This window comes from Mobula hypostoma, chromosome 4 (assembly GCF_963921235.1).
Source record: "Mobula hypostoma chromosome 4, sMobHyp1.1, whole genome shotgun sequence".
Taxonomy (NCBI): Eukaryota; Metazoa; Chordata; class Chondrichthyes; order Myliobatiformes; family Myliobatidae; genus Mobula; species Mobula hypostoma.
This window is the reverse complement of record NC_086100.1, coordinates 82,896,765-82,923,673: the sequence shown is the minus strand read 5'-3', so window position 1 is coordinate 82,923,673 and position 26,909 is coordinate 82,896,765. Positions and strand designations below refer to the sequence as shown.

Genomic DNA, 26,909 nt, shown 5'->3' with positions numbered 1-26,909 from the left:
CCAAATGCTAAAAGGCCTGAACAGATTAGATCTGGCAAAGTTATTTCCCATAGTAGGGGAGTCTAGGACAACAGGGCACAACTTCAGGATTGAAGGAGGTCCACTTAGAACAGAGATGCAGAGAAATTACTTTAGTCAGAGGGTGGTAAATCTGTGGAATTTGTTGCCACGAATGGCTGTGGAGGCCAAGTCATTGGGTGCATTTAAGGCAGAGATAGATAGGTTCTTGATTAGCCAGGGTATCAAAGGGTATGTGATGAAGGCAGGGGAGTTGGGACTGGGAGAATTGGATCAGCCATGATTGAATGGTGGAATAGACTCAATGGGCTGAATGGCCTACTTCTGCTCCTATATCTTATGGTCTGATTGTCTTAAGAAGGTGGGAAGAGGAGAAGGAGTACAAGCTGGCAGGCGATAGGTGAGACCATGTGAAGGGGAAGGCGGGATGAAGTAAGAAGCTGGGAGGGAATAACTTAAAGAGGCAGAGGGTTGAAGAAGGTGGAATCTAACAGGAAAGTGGAGCATGGAAGAGAGGGAAGCAGGAGGTGAACCAAAGAGAAATGATAGGCAGGTGAGGGAGGGTTGAGAGGGTAACCGGAATGGGGAGTAGAAAAAGAGGAGGGGCGGGGGGAGAAATGACTGAAGTTAGAGTAATCAATGTTCAGGCATCAGGTTGGATATTACCCAGACAGAATATAAGGTGTTGCTCCTTCGCCCTGAATTTGGCTTCATCATAACTGTAGAGAAGGCCACAGCCAGACATATCAAGATGGGAATAGGAAGTCAAAATGAAATGGGTAATGAGGAACTATATATGTAGTCCTGGAGTCTTTATTAACTTATAAACTTTGTACACGATGGTAGCCAATGCAGTGGATGGAGTGAAGGTGCTCGATGTATTGGTCCCCCAATATTTGTCGGGTCCTAGCGATATAGAGGAGGCCACACTGAGAGGCTCAGATACAATCACAGGTGAAGTATTGCCTCACTTAAAAACTGTAGACGTAGATGATGCATTCGTCAGACTTGTAGGGAGAAGTACCAGGAGAGAGATCAGAGAAGATGGACAAGAGTTATGTAGAGAGTAATCCCTATGGAAAGCGATGGGGGGGGGTGCATGTGGGTGAACAGAGTGAAAGATGTACGTAGTGGTAGGAATCCTGTTGGAGATGGCAGAACTTACAGAGAATGATGTGTTGGATACAGAGGCTCATGGGTTGGTAGGACATGATAAAAGGAATCCTATCCCTGTTATGACAGCAGGAGGATGGTGTGAGGCAGATGTGAGGGAAGTGGAGGAGATGCAGGGGAGGGCAGTATTGGTGGTGGTAGAAGGTAAACTCTGTTCTTTGGAAAAAGAGGACATCTCAGATGTTGTAGAATGGAAAGCCTCATCCTGAGAACAAATGCGGTGAACGTGGAGGAACTGAGAGGGAAGAATAGCATTTTTACAAATGACAGGGTGGAAAGAGGTATATTCAAAAAAAACGTGAGAGGCAGTAGGTTTACAAAGGAATACATGATGTTGCAGGTAACCAACGCAACTAATGGTGACTTCCAGCAGACAGATCACAAAATTATTTCTTCCCCTTTTTCTTTTAAATTTACTTCTACTACTAATCTGTGTGCGATTGGAGCCTGTCATTTACATTTGATAATGTGTTTTTTTTTTGGGCTGACTGAGCGATCTGCCGCTTCTGCTGTCTCCGAGAGAATTTGGTGTGGTTGAGAATGTAGTGTCCGACCTAATGGCAGAGCTCAAACCCACGCTTCGCTTCAATTCTCGACCAACCTCACCGATTAAAGCGTTGAGCAAGATTGAAAGCAACAAGGATGAGAGCGGAAGGCGAGCGGATGTTCAGCACTATTTGCGTGCATTTGACTGGTCTCTCTCTCTCCTGCTCTGCCGAAGGAAGGTGCAGGAGTCTGGGGTCTTGGGCAAGGATTGATTGTTGCAGTTTGTTGTTTCTGGTTACTTTTTTTTATTGCTATTTTGTGTGATCTTAATTGGGGTGGACTGGCTGTGCAGCCTGCAATCAGAGCTAAATTGAATTGAACTGAACTAAACTGGTCCTAGACTGTTTCAAGGACTCTGTGGTTTGATGTTTAATACTCTGTGCGTTACTCGCTAGTTCTTTTGCTGTTTGTGTGATTTGTTCTTTTTTTTTTGCATGTTGGGTGATTGATGTTTTCTTTGAACGGGTTCCTTCCATGGTGTTTCTTTGTCTCGTGGTTGTCTGTGGAAAGACGAACCTCAGGGTTGTGTACTGCATACATACTTATATAATAAACAATCTGTGAACTTTGAACGTTGAAAAGATATAAGTGGATTGTCAGTCTCCAGAGATGGAAACAGTGAGATCAAGAAAGGGGGAGACGTGTCAGAGATGAACCAAGTAAATCTGAAGGCAGGGTGGAAGTTGGAGGCAAAGTTGACGAATTTGATGAGCTCAGCATGGGTGCAGGAAGCAGCACCAATGCTGTATTCAGTGTAAACTATAGAGATGACGTGGTTAGACTTTTTCCATTGAGAGTGGGGAAGATTCGAACAACAGGACATGGGTTGAGATTTAGAGGACAAAAGTTTAGGGGTAACATGAGGGGGAACTTCTTTACTCAGAGAGTGGTAGCTGTGTGGAACGAGCTTCCAGCAGAAGTGGTTGAGGCAGGTTCGATGTTGTCGTTTGAAGTTAAATTGGATAGATATATGGACAGGAAAGGAATGGAGGGTTATGGGCTGAGTGCAGGTCGGTGGGACTAGGATAGGGTAAGAGTTTGGCACGGACTAGAAGGGCTGAGATGGCCTATTTCCGTGCTGTAATTGTTATATGGTTATATGGTTATATGGCTCTGCTCTCACAAAAATGCTAAATGCACTCAGTTAAGCTCAGCGATTGAGCAATGAATCTCCCTGCCAGGTTTTGCAAAGCAATTATTAGTTTAGGAAAGATTTTGTTATGAATTCAGCAAAGTGACTTTGTATATGGCTTCAACATTTACACTGGCTGACTTTCTGGTAATTGTGGCACTCCCAGCACCTAAGCATTTAAAACAAGTACATTCAGCTCCAGTTAATGGGATGAAGGAGAGTTATTTAGCATACCAACTATTCGTTCCGCCCTACCTGTACTCTTCACTATGTACGGAGATCAGATTACAAAGAACTAATCTAGGAAGGCAGCGAACCTGTTGAAATAGCTGCTAGAGATTTGGCTACCTGAAAACATGTTAACCGTGTGATGTTTAGTGAGTTTATCAAGGAAATCTAGGAATAAGCTCTGATATAAAATGCTCTGTGGATCAGTGGTGATACTGCATGGAGGAGTAGACCAAAGGATATGCATAGTCTTTTCCTGCTTAGACTCTTACAGCTTCCAGTTTGTGGCATTAAACAGTCCTGCAATGGCTCTTAGCATTGATTTTGGTATGCAAAAATGACAACATATATTAATACAATATCTTTAATGTAATAAAATGTTTTAAGTTACATGCAGGGCTCAATCTTGTCATTTCTAACCATAGTCTAACTGTTAATCATCCAAGAACACTGAAGGTGTTAATACTGCAAGGAATGAGATAGGTGTTCCATCTAATCATCAATAATTTTAACAGTGTGCACCAAAGTTGACATTACACAGTTTCAACCAACAGATTCCAAACTAGAGCAGCTCTCCTCATTCTCACAGCTTTCCTTGTGTGATTCCAAGGTTCAAAGCAATGAAGCTTCAATCATTACATTTAGGACACAATTATATATAAGACATAAAAAATAACAAGGAACAGTTCATTTCTACCTGATGCCATACAGATTGTGAGAGCCATAGGGATGGCTTCTCAATGTATACAGTGTACTTAGCTTAAAGGAAACATTTCATTCTATCATCATGATGTGCAACAGGATAGAAGACAGTTCTTATATACATATGTACAATATACACAAAAGAAGTACTAGATAGTTTATGTATCACAGTGACAGCACCTGTATATGTACAGTAACTACAGAGAAGAGAAGTAACTTAAGCTTGCCTGGCAATAGATAACTTGCCCCTGAATGTCAATTCTTGTACAGTTACATACAAAACAGGCTCAAACACTTGAAATAAAAAAAGCTATAAATACTAGAAATACAAAACAAATACGAAAAAAAATTGCTGGAAACAATAGATCCGGCAGCACCTAAGAGAAAGAGATTTAATATTTCAGGTCAAAGACGCTTCATCAGCATTGGAAAAGAGAAAAACACAGAGAAGGTGGGAGAGTAATGGATAGGACACAAGGAATATCTGTGATAGGATGAGGCCAAGTAACATGGATAGATGAGGGTTGTTATTGATGTCCAGTAAGTCAGGCCGTATCAGTGAAGAGAAAAACAGACTGAGTCAATATCACAGATGTATGGCTTAGAGCAGAAATGGCCAATCTTGATACAGGCAGAGAATATAAGCTACCTGAAGGTGGAGAATTGGATCATGAGTCCTGCAGTCTGCAATATGACTAGATGATAGACCAGTTTTTCCTCAAGTTTGTTTTAACAGTATAGGAGGCTACAGACAGGTTAGAGTGAGACTGGGATGGAGGATTAAAATGGTAGGGAACCATACAAACAGTGTCACTCCTGGGAAATGAGTGCAAGTGTTCCACAAACTGATGGCCCAGTCTGTAACTCAGGGAACCCATTAAGAACACCAAATGGAGTGCACCAAATGAAAGAAATGCAAGTGAACCACTGGCTGGAAGGACTGCCTGGCCCTTTAATGGTGGGAAGGAAAGAGGTGAAAGGATTGATAACTTGCATCTCCTGCATCATAAAACAAGAAAGTGGTGGGGATGGAGAAGGTAATTGTGGGGAATAGATGAAATGTGATTAAGAGCTCTGTCCATTATGGTAGATGGGGAACAATGGTTTAGGTTGAAGGGACATTTTTTTTAGAGGAACCTATTTGGCAAGTACTTCTCTGTTCCTCAACGATGCAAGTCGTGGATTTGTTTAAGGTACTCTCGGGTGTTTTATAAATTGAGTGTAGAAATTCAAACTGATCGATGTAAAATTTCACACGTACAAGCCGGGCCATTATATAAAGAGATTGCAGTTTGCTTTTCAAAGTGTGGACATAACTACAGAGTTTGGATTTATCAGCATGAGTATAAACCATGTAGTGAAGGGACAGGGATTGGAAGTCATCATACCTCCTGATATCTTTAATCATTTGTTCAAATATAGTAAGCATTGTTTTAAGAGCTTTTGTGATTCATTGTATAGAAAGAGTGGCCATAGGGGTGTGGTACGCTCCACGTGGGGTGCATTCTTTTGTAACTATGGCTGAGGGTAAGAGGTGCCAGCTGTAGTAATGTGCCTTGTTTTTAATCTGATCTGTAAAATATGTGGACGTGTTGCCTTCCGTGATCAGTCAAACTGAACCACCTTCGTGGGTCATGATCAACTTTGTTCTCGGCTGACGAAGGTTGTTCATGGCTACGATGAATCATTCACTAGTTTGGTAGTTTTGGACCAGACGAGTTGCATGGCTCCAATTCTGTCAGGATCCTGGACATGGTAAACCTGAAACTAGAGATAGATGGAGAAAATGAACATTTGAGGTGCAGTATTTTTTTCTCACCCTGTAGAAATGAAAACAAATACAAATGACACGGACTGCTCTTGATTCTGGCAAAATGACCAGAAGGCCTGAAAGGACCCAGAGTACTACTTTGACACACATTTGTTTTAAGCTGTATTCTCAGAGTGAGAGGCAGGAGATTTTAAAAGCAGTGAGTGTCAGGACTCTGTGTTTAGCTTCAGCTTTAAGGAACCCAGAAAAGGCACAAGAGCAAATTGTTAGCTGAAATTGATTGGCAGTGGCTGAGGCATTGCACAGTTAGAGCAGTGGAGATGGTAGTCAGGGCAGTGATGTGCTGTTCGTGCAGGACGTGGGAAGTCAGGGACCCCTCCAGTGTTTCCGATGACTAAACCCGCACAGTGACAGCAACCCATTTCAGTTCCTGCTGCTGCCTGTACAATCTCCCCCAACCACATGTTTTTCCTCTTGCTGCCCCCGTTACACCCCACGTCCCAAAGGCGTGTGGGTCAGCAGGTTAATTGGTCACAGGGGTGCAACTGAGTGGGGCAAGCATGTTGGGCTGTTGCTACACTCTAGCTCTAAATAAGTAAATAAATAATGTCTCCTGCAGCAACACCGTATGGACAACATTTGAACTGAAGCTGGATGACCGACAGATCGTTCCGGAGATTGGTGGGGGGGGGGGGTTGGTAAACAGAATCAGAACTCTGTTACAGGGAGGCAAGCACACCTAGGCTGCAGGAGGTAACTGTCAGGAAAGAGAAGGGCAAAGGGCAGACAGTGCAGATTACAGTACTCCTGTGGCCATTCCTCGCAAAACCAAGTATACCGCTTTGGATACTGTTGGGGGGCGGGGGGTGGCCTACTGGGGAAATCTGCAGCAGCCAGGACTCTGGCACTGGGACTGGCTCTGCAGCTCAAAGGGAAAGGAGGAGTGTGGTAGTGATAAAGGAATCACTGAGGGATCAGACAGGAGACTCTATGGATGAGAAGGAGAGACCTGGCTGCCTCCCAGGCATCACAGACTGAGTCTGTAGCATTCTCTAGAGGGAGGGTGAGCAGCTAGAAGCTGTGGTCCACATCATTACCAATGCATTGACAGGAAGGGTGGCAATGTCCCTGCAAAGTGAGTCAGGGAGTTAAGTGCAAAATTAAAACATAGGACCTCCAGTGTGGTGATCTCAGGATTGCTATCCATGTCACATGCCAGTGAGGCAAGAAATGGGAAGAGAGTGCAACTTAACGTGGTGCAGCAAGGAAGGCTTTAGATTTTTCAGTCACTGGGCTCTCCTTCAGGGCTGGTGGAAACTGCACAAACGGGACGGTTCATGGCTGAACTGGAGGTAGACCATTATCCTTGTGGGAAGATTTGCTCATGCTGTTCTGGGAGGTGTAGATGAGAGATGCAGAGAGGTGGAGACCAGGTTAGGAGGAGAGCAAGTTGAGTGGCTGTGAGAAAAGTAGATGTTAAGCCAACAAACACAGGTGGAAATTGAAAGGTCGAGCATGTTGTGACTAGTGGCCTCAGGTGTATCTGTTTCAATACAAGGAGTATTGTAGGCAAAGCTTGGAGCGACATGTGAAATTGCGATGTTGTAGCCATTAGCGAGACTCGGTTGCGAGAGGGGAAGGGTGAATTGATGGAAAGTGGAGGGTGAGAGATCCAGCCAGGAAAGAATAGGAGCTGTTACTTCAACAATAAGGAGTAGATGAGGAGCATCAGAAGTGAAAACCCGTACAATGGAACAGAATGAATTTAGAAATTCAAAACAATTCACTGAGTAAACTCATCAGCCTTACAACACAGATTTGAATGTCGGTATACTTCTCAAGGCAGCCAGTGAACAAATGACATAAATTAATACCATGCTGGCTCTTATACACACATTTTTGTTAATATTGCAATGTTTGTTGTCTGATCCAGCTAGGTATTAGAATCCTATTTACTGTACCTATCAAGTGGGTCAGAACTATGGAGAAAAGGTTGGGACAATAATTATAACCCTTTCTGGTTAGCAGAGCACAGGCAGTTAAAATTGCAAAGGTTGGTTACCCAACAGACTTCTATAGACTGCATTGTCAAACTGCTCTTTTCCATGAGCAGAAATGACATTTGCCCAGAACTGGCAGGGTTCTGCTTTACCTGCACAAGCTCTGATTTTGTTATGTGCTCCCAAAAGCAGTTTTAACTGAGAAATGAGCAGGAAAGTTCAAATCATCCATACACGTCCTTGAACGATGTGCATGCAGGACTTAAAACCTATTTCTATCTACGTCACTGGCTGCAGTATGGACATCTCACACAAAAGACTGTGCAAACCTGTGATCGGAACAGCTCTATTTCTATCTTTGATACCTCTTTTTTTTTCCCTTTCAAGGTTCTGTTGAAGACCCTGACCTGGAGTTACACGCTGACTTTGCTTCTTTGACCAAGTTTTCTTTCCACTGCCTTGCAATTCATTTGGTAACACACACAAAATACTGGTGAACGCAGCAGGCCAGGCAGCATCTCTAGAAAGAGGTACAGTCAACGTTTCGGGCCGAGACCCTTCGTCAGGACTAACTGTAAGAAGAGATAGTAAGAGATTTGAAAGTGGGAGGGGGATGGGGAGATCCAAAATGATAGGAGAAGACAGGAAGGGGAGGGATGGAGCCAAGAGCTGGACAGGTGATTGGCAAAAGGGATACAGAATTGGAGAAAGGGGAGAATCATGGGACAGGAGGCCTAGGGAGAAAGAAAGCGGGAGGGGAGCCCAGAGGAAGATGGAGAGCAGGCAAGGAGTGATTGTGAGAGGGACAGAGAGAGAAGAGAAAAAAGGGGGGAAATAAACATAAATCAGGAATGGGGTAAGAAGGTGAGGAGGGGCATTAACGGAGGTTAGAGAAGTCAATGTTCATGCCATCAGGTTGGAGGCTACCCAGACAGAATATAAGGTGTTTTGCCTCCAACCTGAGTGTGGCTTCGTCTTAATTCCATGTCCTATTCCCATTCTGATATGTCAATCCATGGCCTCCTCTACTGTCAAGATGAAGCCTCACTCAGGTTGGAGGAACAACACCTTCTATTCTGTCTGGGCAGCCTCCAACCTGATGGCATGGACATTGATTTCTCTAACTTCTGTTAATGCCCCTCCTCCACTTCTCACCTCATCTCTGATTTATTTTTATTTCCCCCTTTTTTTCCCTTCTCTCTCTGTCCCTCTCACAATCACTCCTTGCCTGCTCTCCATCTTCCTCTGGGCTCCCATCCCCCTTTCTTTCTCCCTAGGCCTCTTATTCCATGATCCTCCCCCGTCTCCAATTCTATATCCGTTTTTCCAATCAACTGTCCAGCTCTTGGCTCCATCCCTCCACCTCCTGTCTTCTCCTATCATTTCAGATCTCCCCCTCCCCCTCCCACTTTCAAATCTCTTACTATCTCCTCTTTCAGTTAGTCCTGACGAAGGGTCTCGACCCGAAACGTCGACTGTACTTCTTCCTATAGATGCTTTCTGGCCTGCTGCGTTCCACCAGCATTTTGCTTGTGTTGCTTGAATTTCCAGCAGCTGCGGTTTTTCTCGTGTTTGTGTTTTTAAATTCATTTGGTGTATGGGCCAACATTCCCTCAGTGTTTTGGATTATGTTTTAAACCTAGTATAATTATTTCTCATCTTGGACTCCAAAATTTCCTTACTCCTCGACACTTCCTAATTTCTGACCATCTAAAAAGTACTCCGATTTATCTGAGTCCAAGATGGAAAGCCTCATATATTAACCTTCATCTGTCACAGCTTTTTGCACTTACCTAATCTGCAAGCTCAAATATCTAACTCCCTATTCTTTCACGTATCTCATGGAAAAGTATAATGATAAATTGAGGCTCCATGCAAACAAAATCACCTTTTATATCCAGCTATTTTCCAAATGACAAATTCCAAATTTAGTGAAGAAAAAATAAATGTGCTAGAAGGGCTAATCTATTCTGTACGAGGCACCCACTTTACCCTCCATGGGAATACAAGGCCGAGAGATTAACTTTACCCTGTTTAATGCTGATGCACCTGACTGGGAATGCATGATTGAATCTAGTGGAAGGAATTTTATTCTGTACCAAGCCTTGCAATCTCTGATCTACAAGATCTTTGACAAAGCATGCATGCTGATAAGAGACAAAGGACTACTGATACTGGAATATGGACAACAAATGAGAAACTAAAGGAACTCATAAACACAAGAGATTCCATAGATGCTGGAAATCCAGAGTCACAAAAGGCTGGAAGAACTTATCAGGTCAGGCAGCATCCTATGGAGAGGAATAAAGAGCTGACATTTCAGGCTAAGACCCTTCATCATTTGTGGAAGGAAATGGACAGTTAATGTTTTGTGTAGAGAGCCTTCAGCTTGGCTCTTCCACATTATCGTCCACATGAAGAGTCTTGACCAGAAGTGTTGACATTCCTTCTCCCCCGACAAAAGCTGCCTGAGCAGCTGAGTTCCTCCAGCTTCACATATGTTGATTCGTGAGTCGATCTCGACTCTTCAAAGGCTTACCTTGTTCAGAATAATGTCAAAGTAAGCTGTATTCCAGTAAAGACCTTCAGCGTCCTGGATTTGCAGCAACATTTTAACGTAACTGTCGACATGCCGGTGCTGCATGGGGAGGAGGTGGGTCAAATGTATCTGGAGGCTTTTCTCAGGGAAGCCAGCAAATTCTTCCACCTTCTTATAGATGGTGTCAAAATCAAGCTGTGGCTGATACTCTTCATGGAAAACGTTGATCTCAGGTACGAAGTAGTTGGGGAGATTCCTGAGCACAAGGCACCGTAACAACACCACCAACATCCGATAAACAGATGATTCCAGGTCAACCCAATCTGTTGAAGATGGAAAAAACTCCATGGCCCAGAGTAGCACCATCTGGTAAAATTAAACAGATAGACAATAACCAGAAAGTGATTCATCTAGGACACTATCATTTGCTGAATTCAGAACAAATCCTTGACAAGCATGGAATTCCTACAAGCATGCTGTTCTTTACTGAAAGAGGCATGGCAAGTGCCTGCTTGATGTCCCTCCTTCTTATTTAGATGGTTCACATTTAGAAAGACTCCCAATAGCAAGTAGTATGGGCACCTCCTCTTATGGGCCATGCTCGCAGACTTAGTCATTCTGCTCACTGCCTTTTCCACAACTGTTTTATGCTCGTAGACTACAGTTTCATTTGCCTGACTGACATCTTCCAGTGTTTCAAAGATTGATGGAAGAAGCTGGAGAATTGACAGGCTTGTGTGTATTTCCTCTCCGCCCCTCCGCTGGACGGACGCAGTGGCGCAGTAGCGTGGTGGTTAGCTCAACACTTTGCAGTACAGGGGATCAATCCCGTCGCTGTCTGTAAGGAGTTGGTGTGTTCTCCCCGTGACCGTGTGAGTTTCCTCCCAAGGTCTAAAGACCTACTGGTTGGTGGGTTGATTGCTCTGGTGATTAGGCTAGCATTAAACTGGGGAATGCTGGGTGGCACGTCTCGAAGGGCAGAAGGGCACACTCCTCACTGTATCTCAGTAAATAAACAATATAACCAGTATGGTATCATCAGGGATGCCTTATCACTGTTCTGGGATCCCTTATCACTGTAATCCTCCCGAGAGACATCGGAGTTCTTCAGCCAGATAATACTTACATGGACCACCCATTAACCTGAGTATATTCTTGACTTTGTTAGTGGGTTGTCCTTGATCACACCTCTGTGATTTGTTATTGCGGATTGTGCACCCAGTGTGTTTTTGTCGTAAATTCAATGGCCAGAACTCGGCTGCTTCTTGCAATGTTGTTTTAAATGCAATAATGTTTCAGCCAGCTCTGCTCGGGATGTGCAGCAAGGCTTTGAACCAGGATTCCATCGATCCCTCTTCAGCCTGCTCATCTGAGCAGGGAGGGATGCACAATGTGCGGCTGAATGAGACATCAAACTTTCTAATGAAATGAGCATCAAAGTGTGAGTTTTGTTTTCAGAGAATAGACAGGATTACTTTTCTCCTCCTTGGTTGAAAACCAGCTGTTCTCTTTGCTGGGATCCGGGTGGTACAGGCTGCTTTGCAAAGGAAATAAGCCTGTGGGTGAGGTTGCAATGCTAAGGATCTGAAATGGGCAATGCAGCGATCCCAGCAGAGAGCAAGTGCACACAAGCATGTCAGTTCTCCAGCTTGTTCCATCAATCCATGAAATACTGGAAGCAGTACTTAAATCACCAAGCCTCTTGTCACATGACAAAAACAAGTGACACATTTGGAATTACAGCTGCCATTCTGTGTTTAATCTATGTTTAAGTCTTGGATAATTATGATGAATTTCATTTCGAAGAACTCGTATCACAGAATTGATGAGCACTCTGATACTGAAGGTGGGCACTCACCTGAAGCTGCTTAAACGTGAGTCCTCTCTTGAATTTCTCTGGAAGCCAATGATCGGACTTAACTCTGTCCAGAAGACACAGGCTTTCAAGACGATGCCCTCCGTCAGCATCTGCTTTCTCAAGCAACTTCTTTGTTGGTCGTTCAAAACAAAATCTGAATTTGAAATAGATAACAAGTATTCCTTTTGTGGAAACAGCAGAGTCTTTCCAAGCTAACAGAGATTGATCTTAAAGTCTATTGGGCCTATGCAGGGAAACAGATGGTACAGCCCATGGTTACTCAGCATGGCTGTAGACATTCTACCATTATTTAGAGTGGCATTGGATACCAACACCACTTTCACTAAATGTGAGCATGGAAATTACTGTTGCTTCACACTGAGCAGTTGGGAGATGAAGGAAGTTCAAAGTACATAGCCAACAGAATGTCGACAAGCTTCACTGGCACTATCTTGCAAGTTTCGCACATTGTGGCACTGGACGTTTGCCCTACGGCTCCTCACAACTGGACAATTACGCGAATATGGTACTGAACAGCAAGGCAACTTTTCACTACAGTAATTTTGGGAATCAACACTCCTGATTTTGGCTACAACACTGCAGCTTAAAATTTGTTTTGTCTTTGCATTTTAGCAACATATAAGAAATATTGAGAGTGCAAATAATTCCCTAAATCATAGAAATCTTTAGACCAAATGCTGAACAGGGTTAGTCAAGATGAGTGGTCAGCATTGACATTGTGGGCAGAAGAGCCTGTTTGTCTCCAATACAGTGGTATTGGACATCAACACTGCTATTACTGACTGCAATATTCACTGTAGAATTAGATATCAACATCACTGGTACTAGCACACTACTCGCACGCCACTCACTGTTGTCACTGGCATTTTGGACACTGTACAGTGCTTTACAGTGGTACCAAAACCACAGTGTGTAACAGTTGTGGTAATATCTAATTCTAGTGGTACTGTAGAATTAGATATTACCACAACTGTTACACACTGTGGTTTTGGAAAGTAAGCCTATTGTTATTCACCAGGAAATTGAAGGGAGGGAATGTCAATTCAGACCATGAGAAGCCTGCATTGGCCATTTTCATGCCTTACAACGCGCAGATTGAAAGTCTGTGTGGGGCGCCACTCCTCACACAGACACTAGAGCAATGTGTGGTTAAGTGCCTTACTCAAGGACACAAACACGCTGCCACAGCTGAGGTTCGAACTAGCAACCTTCAGATCACTAGACGAATGCCTTAACCACTTGGGATTTGAACAGCAACACAATTGTTACCCAATGCAGTATTGGACGTCAGATGATCTGTTCATCTTTATGATAGATTCCATCTGTAACAGTTTATTAGACTAACATGTCATTTCTGAGATTACCTTCAACATAGCTCTTTGCCACTTCTTGGACTAACTATACCAAGGGATGAAATGTGGTCCTTATAAATGCAAATAACCAGGGAGTATGGATGGAGAACTATTCAAAGTGGGACATCCTTCCTGTTAAACACTTAAGGGCCTAAGGGAACTGACAATGTTATCAGCATTGATATCTTCAACTACAAACGTTTGTACATTCCCTTATCTTTCTCACCTCACTTCAAATCCAAGTAACTCAGATGATGTTGAATTGTTGGGATTGAGTTCAAGGACTAATTTATTTCCATAATTCCGTTTTCCAGGAAAGGATGTATGTTTTCATGGCAATACTGAACTTGAATCAGCAAACACAGGTCAGTGTCCCAAGGCGGAGAGCTTTCTGACTGGGTACATCACAGTTTGGTGTGGAGGTACCAATGCTGTAAGAGATTTCTGAGGACTGTATGCCCACTCAGCTCCATCACGGGCATGTCTCCCCACTACTGAGGACATCTTCAAAAGGCGGTGCCTCAAGAAAGCAGCGGCTGTCATTAAGGACCCTCGCCATCTTGACATGCCATCTTCTTATTATTTACCATCAGGGAGAAGGCACAGGAGCCTGAAGACCCACACTCAGTGCTCTTAGTGACAGCTTCTTCCCCTCTGCCACCAGGCTCTAATTGTCCATGAACACTACCTCGCTAATCCTCTTTCAGACTATATCAGAATCAGGTTTATTACCACTGGCATGTGATGTGAAATTTGTTAATTTAGCCGGTTTATTTATTTACATTGTAATTTATAGTAATTTGTTATGCCTGCAGTGTACTGCTGCCACAAAACAACAAATCTCATGATTAACGTCAGTGACAATAAGCCTGATTCTGACTCTAACATCTAGATAACTTGACGTACCGATCACTGTAAATCAGTTGCTCTAATTATAAATAGTCACATTTACCTCCAGTGATAATAAGTTGCATTGCTGATGTCAATGTTCATGAGTGTTTCCTGACTAAGTGACTCTGGAAAGATTTTCTCAATCTGATTTCCATTCCCCAAAAATGTCTGCACGGCTCTCCGAACTATTGGAATAATATTAACTCGCAAGGGCTTTATTAAGTTTCTTAGAAGCAGAGTTATCCGGGGACCGTCAATATTTAACAAAGATGCATCCAGATCTCCTGTGGAGACAAGAGGCGTACTGAGGTGAGAAGTTACACTAAACCAAGCAAGGCATTGGAATAAACTTGTTACATTTTCTTAGTCACTCAAACAAAGAGCCCTGATATCAAGCCACATTACTACTATAAATTCCTATTATCTAAATAAAAGAACTAGATTTCATGATAGTTAAGCATTAAGTTCTAAGGAAGAAATTAGTAAATTGGTATATTTGTGGCAAAAATATTTTTATTTTGATAACTTTGATATAATTTCAAAAATGCTGAAAACATTCAAAAGATCAGGCAGTGTCTACGGAAAGAGAAAAAGAATTGATATTTAAAGTCAAAGAACCTTTGTCAGAGTTAACTCTGTTTCTTAGGCAACCTTCCTATTACTCTATCAATAGTAAACTGTAATGACTGGCAAATGTCCACAGTCGCAAATTGATGCTTGGAAGTTTTGGCTGTTAGTGATATTCATGTAGAGCGCAACATCCAGATAAGTTATTATATTATTCCTCTCCATGCTTTGTGATGCATCAGGCAGCAATGTTGCCACTTATTTAGCATCTTGTCTGCTTTTTTTTATGAGCCTGAGTTGTTAGTTCAACGGTCAACCCAGCACAGATGGAAAGTGTGCAAGGAACCAGCTGGATTTGAACCCAGAACCACTCGTCTTGACGCCCATTGCTGAAGCTATTACACTACCAGCTGGCAAGATAGTTTCATGGTTAAAGGTAATCCATTTGAGACTCTAAGCATACAAATTTGTTGCTGTTGGAAAGATTGAGGTAAAAGCCTGGATCGTAGAAAACTTTCTATGTGTGAAATCATTACCTATGTGAGTCCAGATGCCTTCTGCTCTGAGGTCGTCCGAATTTCCAGCAACATCTAACTTGAAGATTCCATTCAAAAAGTGTTGCCATCAGTATTACCACTGAGACACCTATTTACTTCTAAAAGCACAAGATGTTAGTTTGGAAATACTTCTGGGAAGTATGTGAAAGGTGTTGAAAGAACTTTGGAACTGCCTTCTAAAGTGCCTACTGTTAGCAGAGTGATTCTTCAAATGGTGTCCTTCAGAAGAATACCAAGGGTTGTGCTTCTTTTTGTAGCTGCCAATCAGAATTTATTTCCTAAAGCCGAGAGCTCTAGTTTATATCAAGAATGTACCAGGTGCACATCTGACATAAGGTTTAACGTCCAATTAAATATACCTAATCCAACTTTGCATTTGACATATTTTCTCCTGGGATGATCATTAATACTTTTTTGACTATTAATCTGATCTTGAATTAACAACACTGGAAAAATAGAGGAATATAAACCAATTTCTAATTCCTATTCACCTAACTTAGCAGAAAAGAATTTGCTGATGTAATCAATGCCAGCTCTTTAGACTGGAAGTATTTGCCTCAAGTGGAAAGAGGTACTGGAACCAGTAGGTACCTCAGGAAGCAAGAAAGTTTTACTTTTTGTTGTTCATTGTTGTTCAGGAAAATCAGCAGTACAGTATTCCCCTCAGGCTCACAACAAAACTTTTGATTCCCTTTCTTTGATGTTAATTCTCTCCTCTTCCTTCTTGACACTTCATTCTTTGAGTCAATACCAATCTCCACCTCCACCTCCGCAAACTCCTGCTAGATTCATGCAGGATGTTGAGGTAGCAAAAGGCAGGTATGTATAGTTTTCAAATTTGGAAAACAAAACTGCAGATTTGTAAATCCCAAATTAATAGAGAAAATGCTAGAAAAACTCAGCAAGTCAGGCTATATATACGGAAAGATAAACTATCAATGTGAATATATCATCAGAGTATATGTATGGTTTGTGGCTTCAAGATATACCAAAAGCAGCCCAAGACTAGGTACACAAATAACCCACTAAAAGCATTAATTAATTTACAACATACGGTAGTTCACTGAGATTTCCATGGATTTAGCCCAGGGCAAAGTGTACAGAATTTAAAATATGCAGTAAATGGTAAGACCCTTAAAACCACGAATGATCTTGGGTCTCTGTAAAAGTAGCAAAAATCAGTAAATAGAAGGTGTATGGTATGCTTCGTCAAACGGGGCATTGGGCATAAGAGTGATGTTGCAGCTGTATTATGTGCAGTGCTGGTTGCCCTGTGCAGGAAGGATGAGGATGCTTTCCTTGGAGAGGTTCAGGTTGCTGTCTGGATTAGCGAGTATTAGCTTTAAAGAGAGGTTGGACAAACTGGGATTCTTTTGTCTGGAGCTTCATAGGCTGAGGATTTATAAAATCCTGAGATGCCTAGATAGGGTAGATAGATTATTTTTCTCAGGATATAAATGTCAAAAGCTAGAGAATGTAGCTTTGAAGTGAGGGGGAAAGATAATTTACACACAGAGTGGTAGGTGTCTTGAATAAGCTGACTGGGGCAGTGGTGGAAACCGAGAGATAGTGGTGTTTAAGAGTCATTCACAGAGGCATATGAAAATTCAGGGAATGGAGGGATAGGAAAAATGTGCAGATTGATTTGGTTTAATTTGGCATCATGAGTGCTGGGCAGCAAACAAACGATATCGTGAATCAGCACACACGTGCAATGATGACATCACTTCAGGATCACATTTTGTTGTTAGATTTTTACAGGTGGAATGGTAGTGTCTTAGTATTTGTGAATGAGTTATCTTTCACACCCAGAATAGTGCGTAATCTTTGCGTCACCCTATGTGAAATTCAGTACAGCTGAGTAAGGAGAAAAGAATTTCATTATGAGCCATTTCTTAGAGCAAAGTTTCTTGTAAGCAGAGTGAAACCACAGAGCTGATCCTTAGTCAATTTAATCACACCCTGAAAATGGGTTGGAAGGTAGGAAGTGACATACTGATTGGTTAAAGAAATCAGTTTGAAGTAAAAGATGACAAGAAAGTGGGGGGGGGGAAGAGAAAGAGAAAGAGAGAGAGAGAGAGAGAGAGAGAGAGAGAGAGAGAGAGAGAGAGAGAACAAAGGAACACTCAATGTCAGTAAGACAAAAGAGCTGATTGTGGATTTCAGGAAGGTTAAGACGAATGGACACATACCAATCCTCAAGGAGGGATCAAAAGTGGAGAGAATTAGCAGCTTCAAGTTCCTGGGTGTCAAGATCTCTGAGGATCTAACCTGGTCCCAACATATCGATGTAGTTATAAAGAAGGCAAGTCAGTGGTTATATTTTATTATGAGCTTGAAGAGATTTGGCATGTCAATAAATACACTCAAAAACTTCTATAGCTGTACTGTGGAGAGCATTCTGACAGGCTGCTTCACTGTCTAGTATAGAGGGACTACTGTACAGGACCGAAAGAAGCTGCAGAAGGTTCTAAATCTAGTCAGCTCCATCTTGGGTCCTAGCCTACAAAGTACCCGGGACATCTTCAAGGAGCGGTATTTCAGAAAGGCAGCGTCCATTATTAAGGACCCCCAGCACCCAGGGCATGCCCTTTTCTCACTGTTACCATCAGGTAGGAGGTACAGAAGCCTGAAGGCACACAATCAGTGATTCAGGAACAGCTTCTTCCCCTCTGCCATCCGATTCCTAGGTGGACATTGAATCTTTGGACACTACCTCAGTTTATTTTAATCTACAGTATTTCAGTTTTTTGCACTTTTTAAAATTTATTCAATATATGTAATTGATTTACTTGTTTATTTATTATTTTTTAAATTTTATTTATTATTATTATTATTTTTTTTCTTTTCTCTGCTAGATTATGTATTGTTTTGAACTGCTGCTGCTAAGTTAACAAATTTCACGTCTCATACCAGTGATAATAAACCTGATTCTGATTCTGAAACCCTGACCGCTAAATGATAAAAAGGGTGATGATCCTTGGTGTCATAAAGTGATAGCTTAGATAACCATGAAAACAAAGCATGCATTCAGAGGAGCCATTACAAAATATTGACTAAAAGGTAGGAGTACCAGTTAAAAATTAAAGTTGTTACAGATTTACAACTACAATTCTGAAAAGTAATGCCTGAACAAACAATTACGCCTTTCCTTGTGCTTGAGCTTCGTTACTCAGAATACATTACCTAGTTTTGTAAAGTTGAGGAGCTAATAGTTATTCTCAATGGAAGTAAACTTAGAATATTACAGCTCCTTCAGCTCAAGATATTGGCTGAACTTTTAACTTGCCCTAAAATCAATCTAACCCTTCCTTCCTACATCCTCTCTAAACCTTCCACATCCTTCCTATAATGAGGTGACCAGAACGGAGCACAATATTCTAAGAGAGGTCGAACCAGAGTTTTACTGAGCTGCCATATTATCTCAAGGCTTTTGAACTCAATCCTTTGATTAATGAAGGCCAACACTTCATACACCTTCTTAACAACCCTATCAATTTGTGAAGCAATTGCTAAAAAGAAACTTGGCTTTGGGTCATTTATTTTAAATGACTTGGATGCTGTCGTCAAGTTCAACTGTATAGAAACATAGAAACATAGAAAATAGGTGCAGGAGTAGGCCATTCGGCCCTTCGAGCCTGCACCGCCATTTATTATGATCATGGCTGATCATCCAACTCAGAACCCAGCCTTCCCTCCATACCCCCTGACCCCTGTAGCCACAAGGGCCATATCTAACTTCCTTTTAAACATAGCTAATGAACTGGCCTCAACAGTTTGCTGTGGCAGAGAATTCCACAGATTCACCACTCTCTGTGTGAAGAAGTTTTTCCTAACCTCGGTCCTAAAAGGCTTCCCCTCTATCCTCAAACTGTGACCCCTCGTTCTAGACCTCCCCAACATCGGGAACAATCTTCCTGCATCTAGCCTGTCCAATCCCTTTAGGATCTTATACGTTTCAATCAGATCCCCCCTCAATCTTCTAAATTCCAACGAGTACAAGCCCAGTTCATCCAGTCTTTCTTCATATGAAAGACCTGCCATCCCAGGAATCAATCTGGTGAACCTTCTTTGTACTCCCTCTATGGCAAAGATGTCTTTCCTCAGATTAGGGGACCAAAACTGCACACAATACTCCAGGTGTGGTCTCACCAAGGCCTTGTACAACTGCAGTAGTACCTCCCTGCTCCTGTACTCGAATCCTCTCGCTATAAATGCCAGCATACCGTTCGCCTTTTTCACCGCCTGCTGTACCTGCATGCCCACTTTCAATGACTGGTGTATAATGACACCCAGGTCTCGTTGCACCTCCCCTTTTCCTAATCGGCCACCATTCAGATAATAATCTGTTTTCCTATTTTTGCCACCAAAGTGGATAACTTCACATTTATCCACATTAAATTGCATCTGCCATGAGTTTGCCCACTCACCCAACCTATCCAAGTCACCCTGCATCCTCTTAGCATCCTCCTCACTGCTAACACTGCCACCCAGCTTCGTGTCATCCGCAAACTTGGAGATGCTGCATTTAATTCCCTCATCCAAGTCATTAATATATATTGTAAACAACTGGGGTCCCAGCACTGAGCCTTGCGGTACCCCACTAGTCACCGCCTGCCATTCTGAAAAGGTCCCGTTTATTCCCACTCTTTGCTTCCTGTCTGCTAACCAATTCTCCACCCACACCAATACCTTACCCCCAATACCGTGTGCTTTAAGTTTGCACACTAATCTCCTATGTGGGACCTTGTCAAAAGCCTTTTGAAAATCCAAATATACCACATCCACTGGTTCTCCCCTATCCACTCTACTAGTTACATCCTCAAAAAATTCTATGAGATTCGTCAGACATGATTTTCCTTTCACAAATCCATGCTGACTTTGTCCGATCATTTCACCGCTTTCCAAATGTGCTGTTATCACATCCTTGATAACTGACTCCAGCAGTTTCCCCACCACCGACGTTAGGCTAACCGGCCTATAATTCCCCGGTTTCTCTCTCCCTCCTTTTTTAAAAAGTGGGGTTACATTAGCCACCCTCCAATCCTCAGGAACTAGTCCAGAATCTAACGAGTTTTGAAAAATTATCACTAATGCATCCACTATTTCTTGGGCCACTTCCTTAAGCACTCTGGGATGCAGACCATCTGGCCCTGGGGATTTATCTGCCTTCAATCCCTTCAATTTACCTAACACCACTTCCCTACTAACATGTATTTCGCTCAGTTCCTCCATCTCACTGGACCCTCTGTCCCTTACTATTTCTGGAAGATTATTTATGTCCTCCTTATGGATCATAATGCAAATCAAAAGAAGTTTGCCAGCTACCAGTGGTGTAAAAACTTGTTTCAGTAGTTCAACCAGTTTTATGGAGTTGCAGCAAAATCTGCTGACAGCACATTGATCAGAAAACATTGAGGAGATCTGGAACAGTTCAATAGAAAGGGCAAACCAGAGGGGGTACCGTATTTGCTGCAAAATAAGAAGAAATGTGCAAGTGAGTTCACGTGAAAGATTAAAAGCAAAAGAAGGATCTGAGATTGAAGGTATATTGTCCTCTAAAGCTGTTAAAATAAGTCCCAGGAACCTTTTCATGAAGTCGATCATGGAGTACACCAATGAAGGGAACATAGTCAAACATTTGGTTAGAGCATAATTGTACACGGTGTGATGTTCTATTGTTTTAGAGGTGGGTGTATAGCATAAACTCATCAGAAATGTTGGCTGTGGTAGATTAATGATTAGTTAACAATATTTATGGAGGGAATTAATGTACTGGCATTATTCCCCCTAAAGCACAAATGGAAACAGCTGCAGAGGGTTGTAAACTCAACTGGCTCCATCATGGGCACCAGCCACCCACATCTTCAAAAGGCGATGCCTCAGGAACACGGCATCCATCATTAAAGACCCTCACCATCCAGGACATGTTCTCTTCTCATTATTAACATCAGGGAGGAGGTACAGGAGCCTGAAGACCCACACTCAAAGTTTTAAGAACAGCTTCTTCCCCTCTGCTACCAGATTTCTGAACCGTCCATGACCCCATGAACACTACCTCACATTTTACCCTTTTTTTGCACTACTTATTCACGTTTTAAATGAAACTGACAGTACTTTTTAAAAGAGTTGCACTGTACTGCTGCCACTAAACAACAAATTTCACGATGTGAAAAGCTGGAGGACAAGGTAAAGGGCTGAAGAAGAAGGAATCTGACAGGAGAGGACCAGAAGACCATAAAACATAGGAGCAGAATTAAGCCATTCTGCTCCATCGAGTTTGCTCTGTCATTCAATGTATGATCCCTATCAACCCATTCCTCTGCCTTCTTCCCATAACCTTTGACACTCTTACTAAGTTGGATCCAACAACCTTTGCTTTAAGTATACCCAATGACTTGGCCAGCACAACCATCTGTGGCAATACATTCCACAGATTCACCACCATATGGCTGTAAGAATTCTTCCTCAGCTCTGTTCTAAAGGGATGTCCTTCTATTCTAAGATTATTCCCTCTGGTCTGAGACTCACTCACTATAGGAGGCATCCTCTCCAGATCTTTTCTATCTAGGCCCTTCAATATTCGATAGGTTTCAATGACCGTGGAACATGGAATAAAGGGAGTTGATGGCAGGTCAATAGGGTGGGGAAAGAGAATAGAAAGGGTGAGAGGGCCACCAGAATGGGGGGAGACAGAAAAAAGGTGGGTGGGGGGAATCAGAGGGGAGTAGTTACCAAGAGTTAGAGAAATCAATGTTCATGCCATCAGATTGAGAGACTATGCAGACAGAATATGAGGTGTTGCTCCTCCAATCTCACTGTGGCTATGGAAGTGACCATGGGGGACAGACAAGTCGGTCTGAGATTGAAAAGTCAAATTGAACTGTGGCCACTGGGAGATCCTGCCTGTTGTGCAGACAAAACAAAGGTGCTCAACAAAGTGGACCCCCCATTTGCATTGGGTCTCACTGAAGTAGAGGAGGCCGTAACGGGAGCACAGATACAATAAATGACCCTGACAGACCCACAGGTGAAGTGCTGCCTCACCTGTTTATGGTCCTGAATGGTGGTGGAGGTAGGGGCAGGTGTAGCATTTCTCATGATAAGTGCCCGGAGGAAGATCAGTGCGGAAGGACAAGTGGACAAGAGATTCATGTAGAGAGCAATCACTTGGAAAGCAAACAGAGAGGGGAGCCAAGTTGCGCCTGGTGGTTGGATTTCGTTGGAGATGACAAATGTTGTAGAGAACGGATATGGAGACCCGTGGTGTACTAGGTAAGGACAAGGTGAACCCTTTCCCTGTTATGTCAAGGGAAAGGAGTGAGGGCAGATGTGTGGGAAATGGAGGAGATGCTGGGTAGGGCAGCATTGATAGTGGTGGAATGGAAACTCCATTTTCTGAATAAAGGAGCCCATCTCAAATGTTCTCGGACAGTGGAACCTGGGAATATAATTACATGGTTCCCTGAAAGTGGAGTCACAGGTAGACCAGGTGGTGATGAAAACTTGAGACAGGGTGGTCTTCATAAGTCAAGGCATTGAATATAGAAGTCGGGAGGTTGTGATGCAGCAGTGGAGGACACTCCTGAGGATGCACTTGGACTATTGTGTTCAGATTTGGTCTCCCTGCTATAGGAAAGACGTATTAAATTGGAAAGAGAGCAGAAAAGATTTACAAGGATGCTGCCAGGACTTGAGGGACTGAGTTATAAAGAGAGTTTGGACAATCTAGGACCTATTCCTAAGAGCATAGAAGACCGAGATGGTGATTTTATAGAGGTATATCATGAGGGGCATAACTCGGGTGAATTCCAGAGCTGAGGTCTCAAGAACTAGAGGGTATTGGTTTAAGGTGAGAAAAGAAAGATTTAAGAGGAACGTGAGGGCAACTTTTTTACTGATTCCATCTAAGTGGAATGAGCTGACAGAGGAAGCGGCTGAGGCAGGACAAAAAACAACTTTTAAAAGACAGTTGGACAGGTAGATGGATTAGAAAGATTCAGAAGGTTATGGGCTAAACACTGGCAAATGACAGTAACTTGGATGGAGCATCTTGGTTGCTATGGTCCAGCTGGGTCAAAGGTCCTGTCTTCATGCTGTATGACTCTATGACTCTATTTACAGTAACTCTCATGATTATTTACAATCAGGTAATGCAAAGGATAACACAAATTAAATAAGGGATGGTGAAAGGATGATACATCATTCTATTAAATAAAGTGGTAACATAAATATGGTAACACTTCACAACTCACTGGGTGGTATCCATTATTATAACATCAAAACGTGGATCATTGCTCTTCATTCCACTGCCTGTATCCGCTAGCACCTTGTACATGATCTAAACCATCTCAAAGCTCATTCAAGCCATTGGCAAGTATTCAGCCGACAAGCTGGGAGTGTAATTTAAGTAGAATTCATAAGCTCCTTACCTGGTTTAAGAAAGAAGTTCTGCTCACAGTAAACAATGGCTCCTTTAAGAAGCTCTTTCAAGATACTTATGACTTTTCCTGGAACAATATGTCCACTGTACTGGGATGATTTAGAAAACTGGTGAAATATGTCACTTCCAAGCCAGTTGCTTTCACTTTCCTTTGGTACAGCTAGGTAAACTGACCCCTTTCTTGTATGGGTCTGATGAATGATTCCATCCACAGAATAGGGGGAGTCACAGCTCTCTTCAATTCTCAAGGACGAATCATTGAATCTCAGAGGCACCTCCATGTCTAGTTCATCAAAGTCTGTCCTGAGAGTGTATTCAAAGCAGGCAAGCTCCCTGGAATAGTCTACCTGGAATCTGCTGTCTTGTTGATGGACTCTGTCAAGTATTGTGAAGAGAATATCTTCACATTTCTGTATTTCAATAATCTTCATGTCCTGGTGGGATTTTATCCCTAATAAATATCTCTGGTACCAACCCAAACTATCCCGCTTTGACAGCAACATGTTGACGATCTTTTTGCAGTCTCGATAATGCTTCAGCTCCTGACTCATAAAGTGAGCCTGTGAAATAAATAAAGGAGGGACTTTGTGTGATTCTGGGAGTGGTTTAGATGTGTCGCAACTCAACCTGAGTACTGTAATACCTGTAGATTATGCCCAGTCTATTTTGGTGGACAAAGAACACTAGAACACTAGAATACCACAGCACAGTACAGGCCCTTCGGCCCTCGATGTTGTGCCGACCCATATATTCCTTAAAAATAGTACTAAACCCACACTACCCCGTAACCCTCTATATTTCTTTCATCCATGTGCCTGTCCAAGGCTCTTAAATACCCCTAATGTTTTAGCCTCCACCACCATCCCTGGCAAGTCATTCCAGGCACCCACAACCCTCTGTGTCAAAAACTTACCCCTGATGTGTTCTCTAAACTTCTCTCCCTTGACTTTGTACATATGCCCTCTGGTGTTTGCTGTTCGTGCCCTGGGAAACAGGTACTGGCTCTCCACCTATCTATGCCTCTCATAATCTTAATAATAATCTCATAATCATAATCTATCAACTCCCCTGTCATTCTGCTATGCTCCAAAGAGAAAAGTCCCAGCTCTGCTAACCTTGCCTCATAAGACTTGTTTTCCAATCCGGGCAACATCCTGGTAAATCTCCTCTGCATTCTCTCCATAGCTGATCAACAGGAAAAGCAAGGAATGGATGAAAGGAGAAGAACTTTCACATTAATGGATAGACTGGCCTCCCATCTCTAAAATCCAGACCAGATTGCCGGGGATCAAACTCTGTTTTATATGTCTGATGTAATAAGGAAGGGGCCAGAGTTTAAGTATATATTGACAGCCTTCACTTTCCTCTAAGTGGATTCAATTTCCTAATACCAAATTAATCCTGCTTCACAACAAATCAAAAATGCCTCAGAGGATATTGGAAGCAGATTCAAAATTTGCAAAGAATAGTTGAATATATAATTTACATGAAAATTTGCATGTTATTAAGAAAGAGAAGCTCAGTGGTGTAACTTTATAATTCCTTCAAAAAGACATGATGATGTGAGTGTGAAGTAACATTTTTTGTCTGTCTCAGTGAAAGGGGCTGGGTGATGCCCGGTATGGGAAATAGGAAATGTCATGGAGAGACTTTGCTGTACTTATTAAGTAAGACTGAGGAGATAGCAGGGGTGGACATCAAGTGCTGCTGGAAGATCATCAACTTGAAGGACACTTTTGTCTGACCAAAGCTTGTTGGTTTTTTCACCGCAGTGAGGTGACCATTGGGGAATGCTATCCACTGACACAATCCAGACTGCAGGACTACATCTGATCAATGCACTGGAGCCTGATGCAGACAATGCAAAGACTCTGTGGGGTATGACCACAGGTCAGGGTCCTTCCACTACTAAACATTGAAGGATTGTTTCTGGTGGGGAAGTTTCTCAGAGAATGCAATGGTACATCACCCCACTGAGCAACAAGAGGGCCCCGGGCCATTCCATTCAGGACAATGCCCATCTAGTATGGGGCCTGATCCACCTGCTCCAGGAGATTGGGTCCCCAGCAGCATTTCTCTCTCTTGACCAGGAGAAGGCGTTTGACCGGGTAGACCACAGTTTCCTGGTGGACACTCAGGCACTGCAGGCAGTTGGGCTCATACAACACCTTGTAGCCTGAGATTGGCTCCTATATTCTGCCACAGAGTGCCTTGTTGAGATCAACGGATCATTGACAGTGCCCATTCCCTTTAGAAGAGGAGTACGCCAGGGGTGCCTCATGTCTGGCCAGTTGTATGCGATCTATGTCGAGCCGTTCCTGAGCCTTCTTCGGTGAAGGCTGATGGGTCTGGTTCTGCGCAAACTGGACATGGAGGTTATCCTCCCAGCCTACACCGACGACGTACTCCTCATGGTAACAGACCCCAGTGTCCTGAGGAGGATGCGTGAGTGCCAGGAAGATTTCTCGGCAGCATCCTCTGCTAGGATCAACTGGGTGAAATGTTCTGGACTCTCAGTGGGTCAGTGGCAGATGGTCTCCCTGCCAGAGGAGATGAGAGCTTTTGAGTAGAGCACCAGGCATCTCCTCTATCTGGGAGTCTGCCTGAGTCCTTCTGGGGAGACCTGGCTGGCAAACTGGCAGGACCCGGAGATGAAAGTCATGGAATGGCGGGGGCACTGGTCAGGCCTTCTCAGAGTTCTTCCCTACTGAGGCAGGGTGGTGGTCATAAACCAGATGGTGGCCTCCATGTTGTGGTACCGTATGGTCACTTTGGCACCACTTGCCCCCTTCATCACGAGAATGCAGAGGAAATTAGTGGACTTCTGGGGTAACAGGAAACTCTGGATCTCCACAGCGGTCTTGAGTCTCCCAGTGGGAAAGGGCGGACAGTCACCGTGTGTGTACGTACGTGACTGGTGGCTCTCCACCTCAGGACTCTGCAGAGATTCCTGTATGATGAGCAGCCTCCCAGATGGCACGTGTTGGCGACCTTCTTTCTCCGGAGGGGCTGCTGCCTTCACGAAGGGATGCGGCTATCACCGGTGGGCATCAGCTGTGCTGCTTTGCAGAGTCTGCCCGGTTTCTATCAGGACCTACTGAGAGTCTGGAA

The 26,909-nt window shown here is 43.1% G+C and overlaps 1 protein-coding gene across 1 annotated transcript; it reads right to left on the bottom strand.

The window, feature by feature from the left end:
• Positions 1 to 3,495: 3,495 nt before the first annotated feature.
• LOC134344854 (protein mab-21-like 4) lies at positions 3,496 to 24,326 on the bottom strand. The gene is made up of 5 exons (XM_063044961.1): positions 23,788 to 24,326; positions 14,293 to 14,515; positions 11,968 to 12,121; positions 10,110 to 10,475; positions 3,496 to 5,566 (listed from the first exon to the last, which is right to left on the bottom strand). The coding sequence occupies exons 1-5, from the start codon at positions 24,299 to 24,301 to the stop codon at positions 5,474 to 5,476; spliced, it is 1,350 nt and encodes a 449-aa protein (XP_062901031.1). The 5' UTR covers positions 24,302 to 24,326; the 3' UTR covers positions 3,496 to 5,473.
• Positions 24,327 to 26,909: the final 2,583 nt, after the last annotated feature.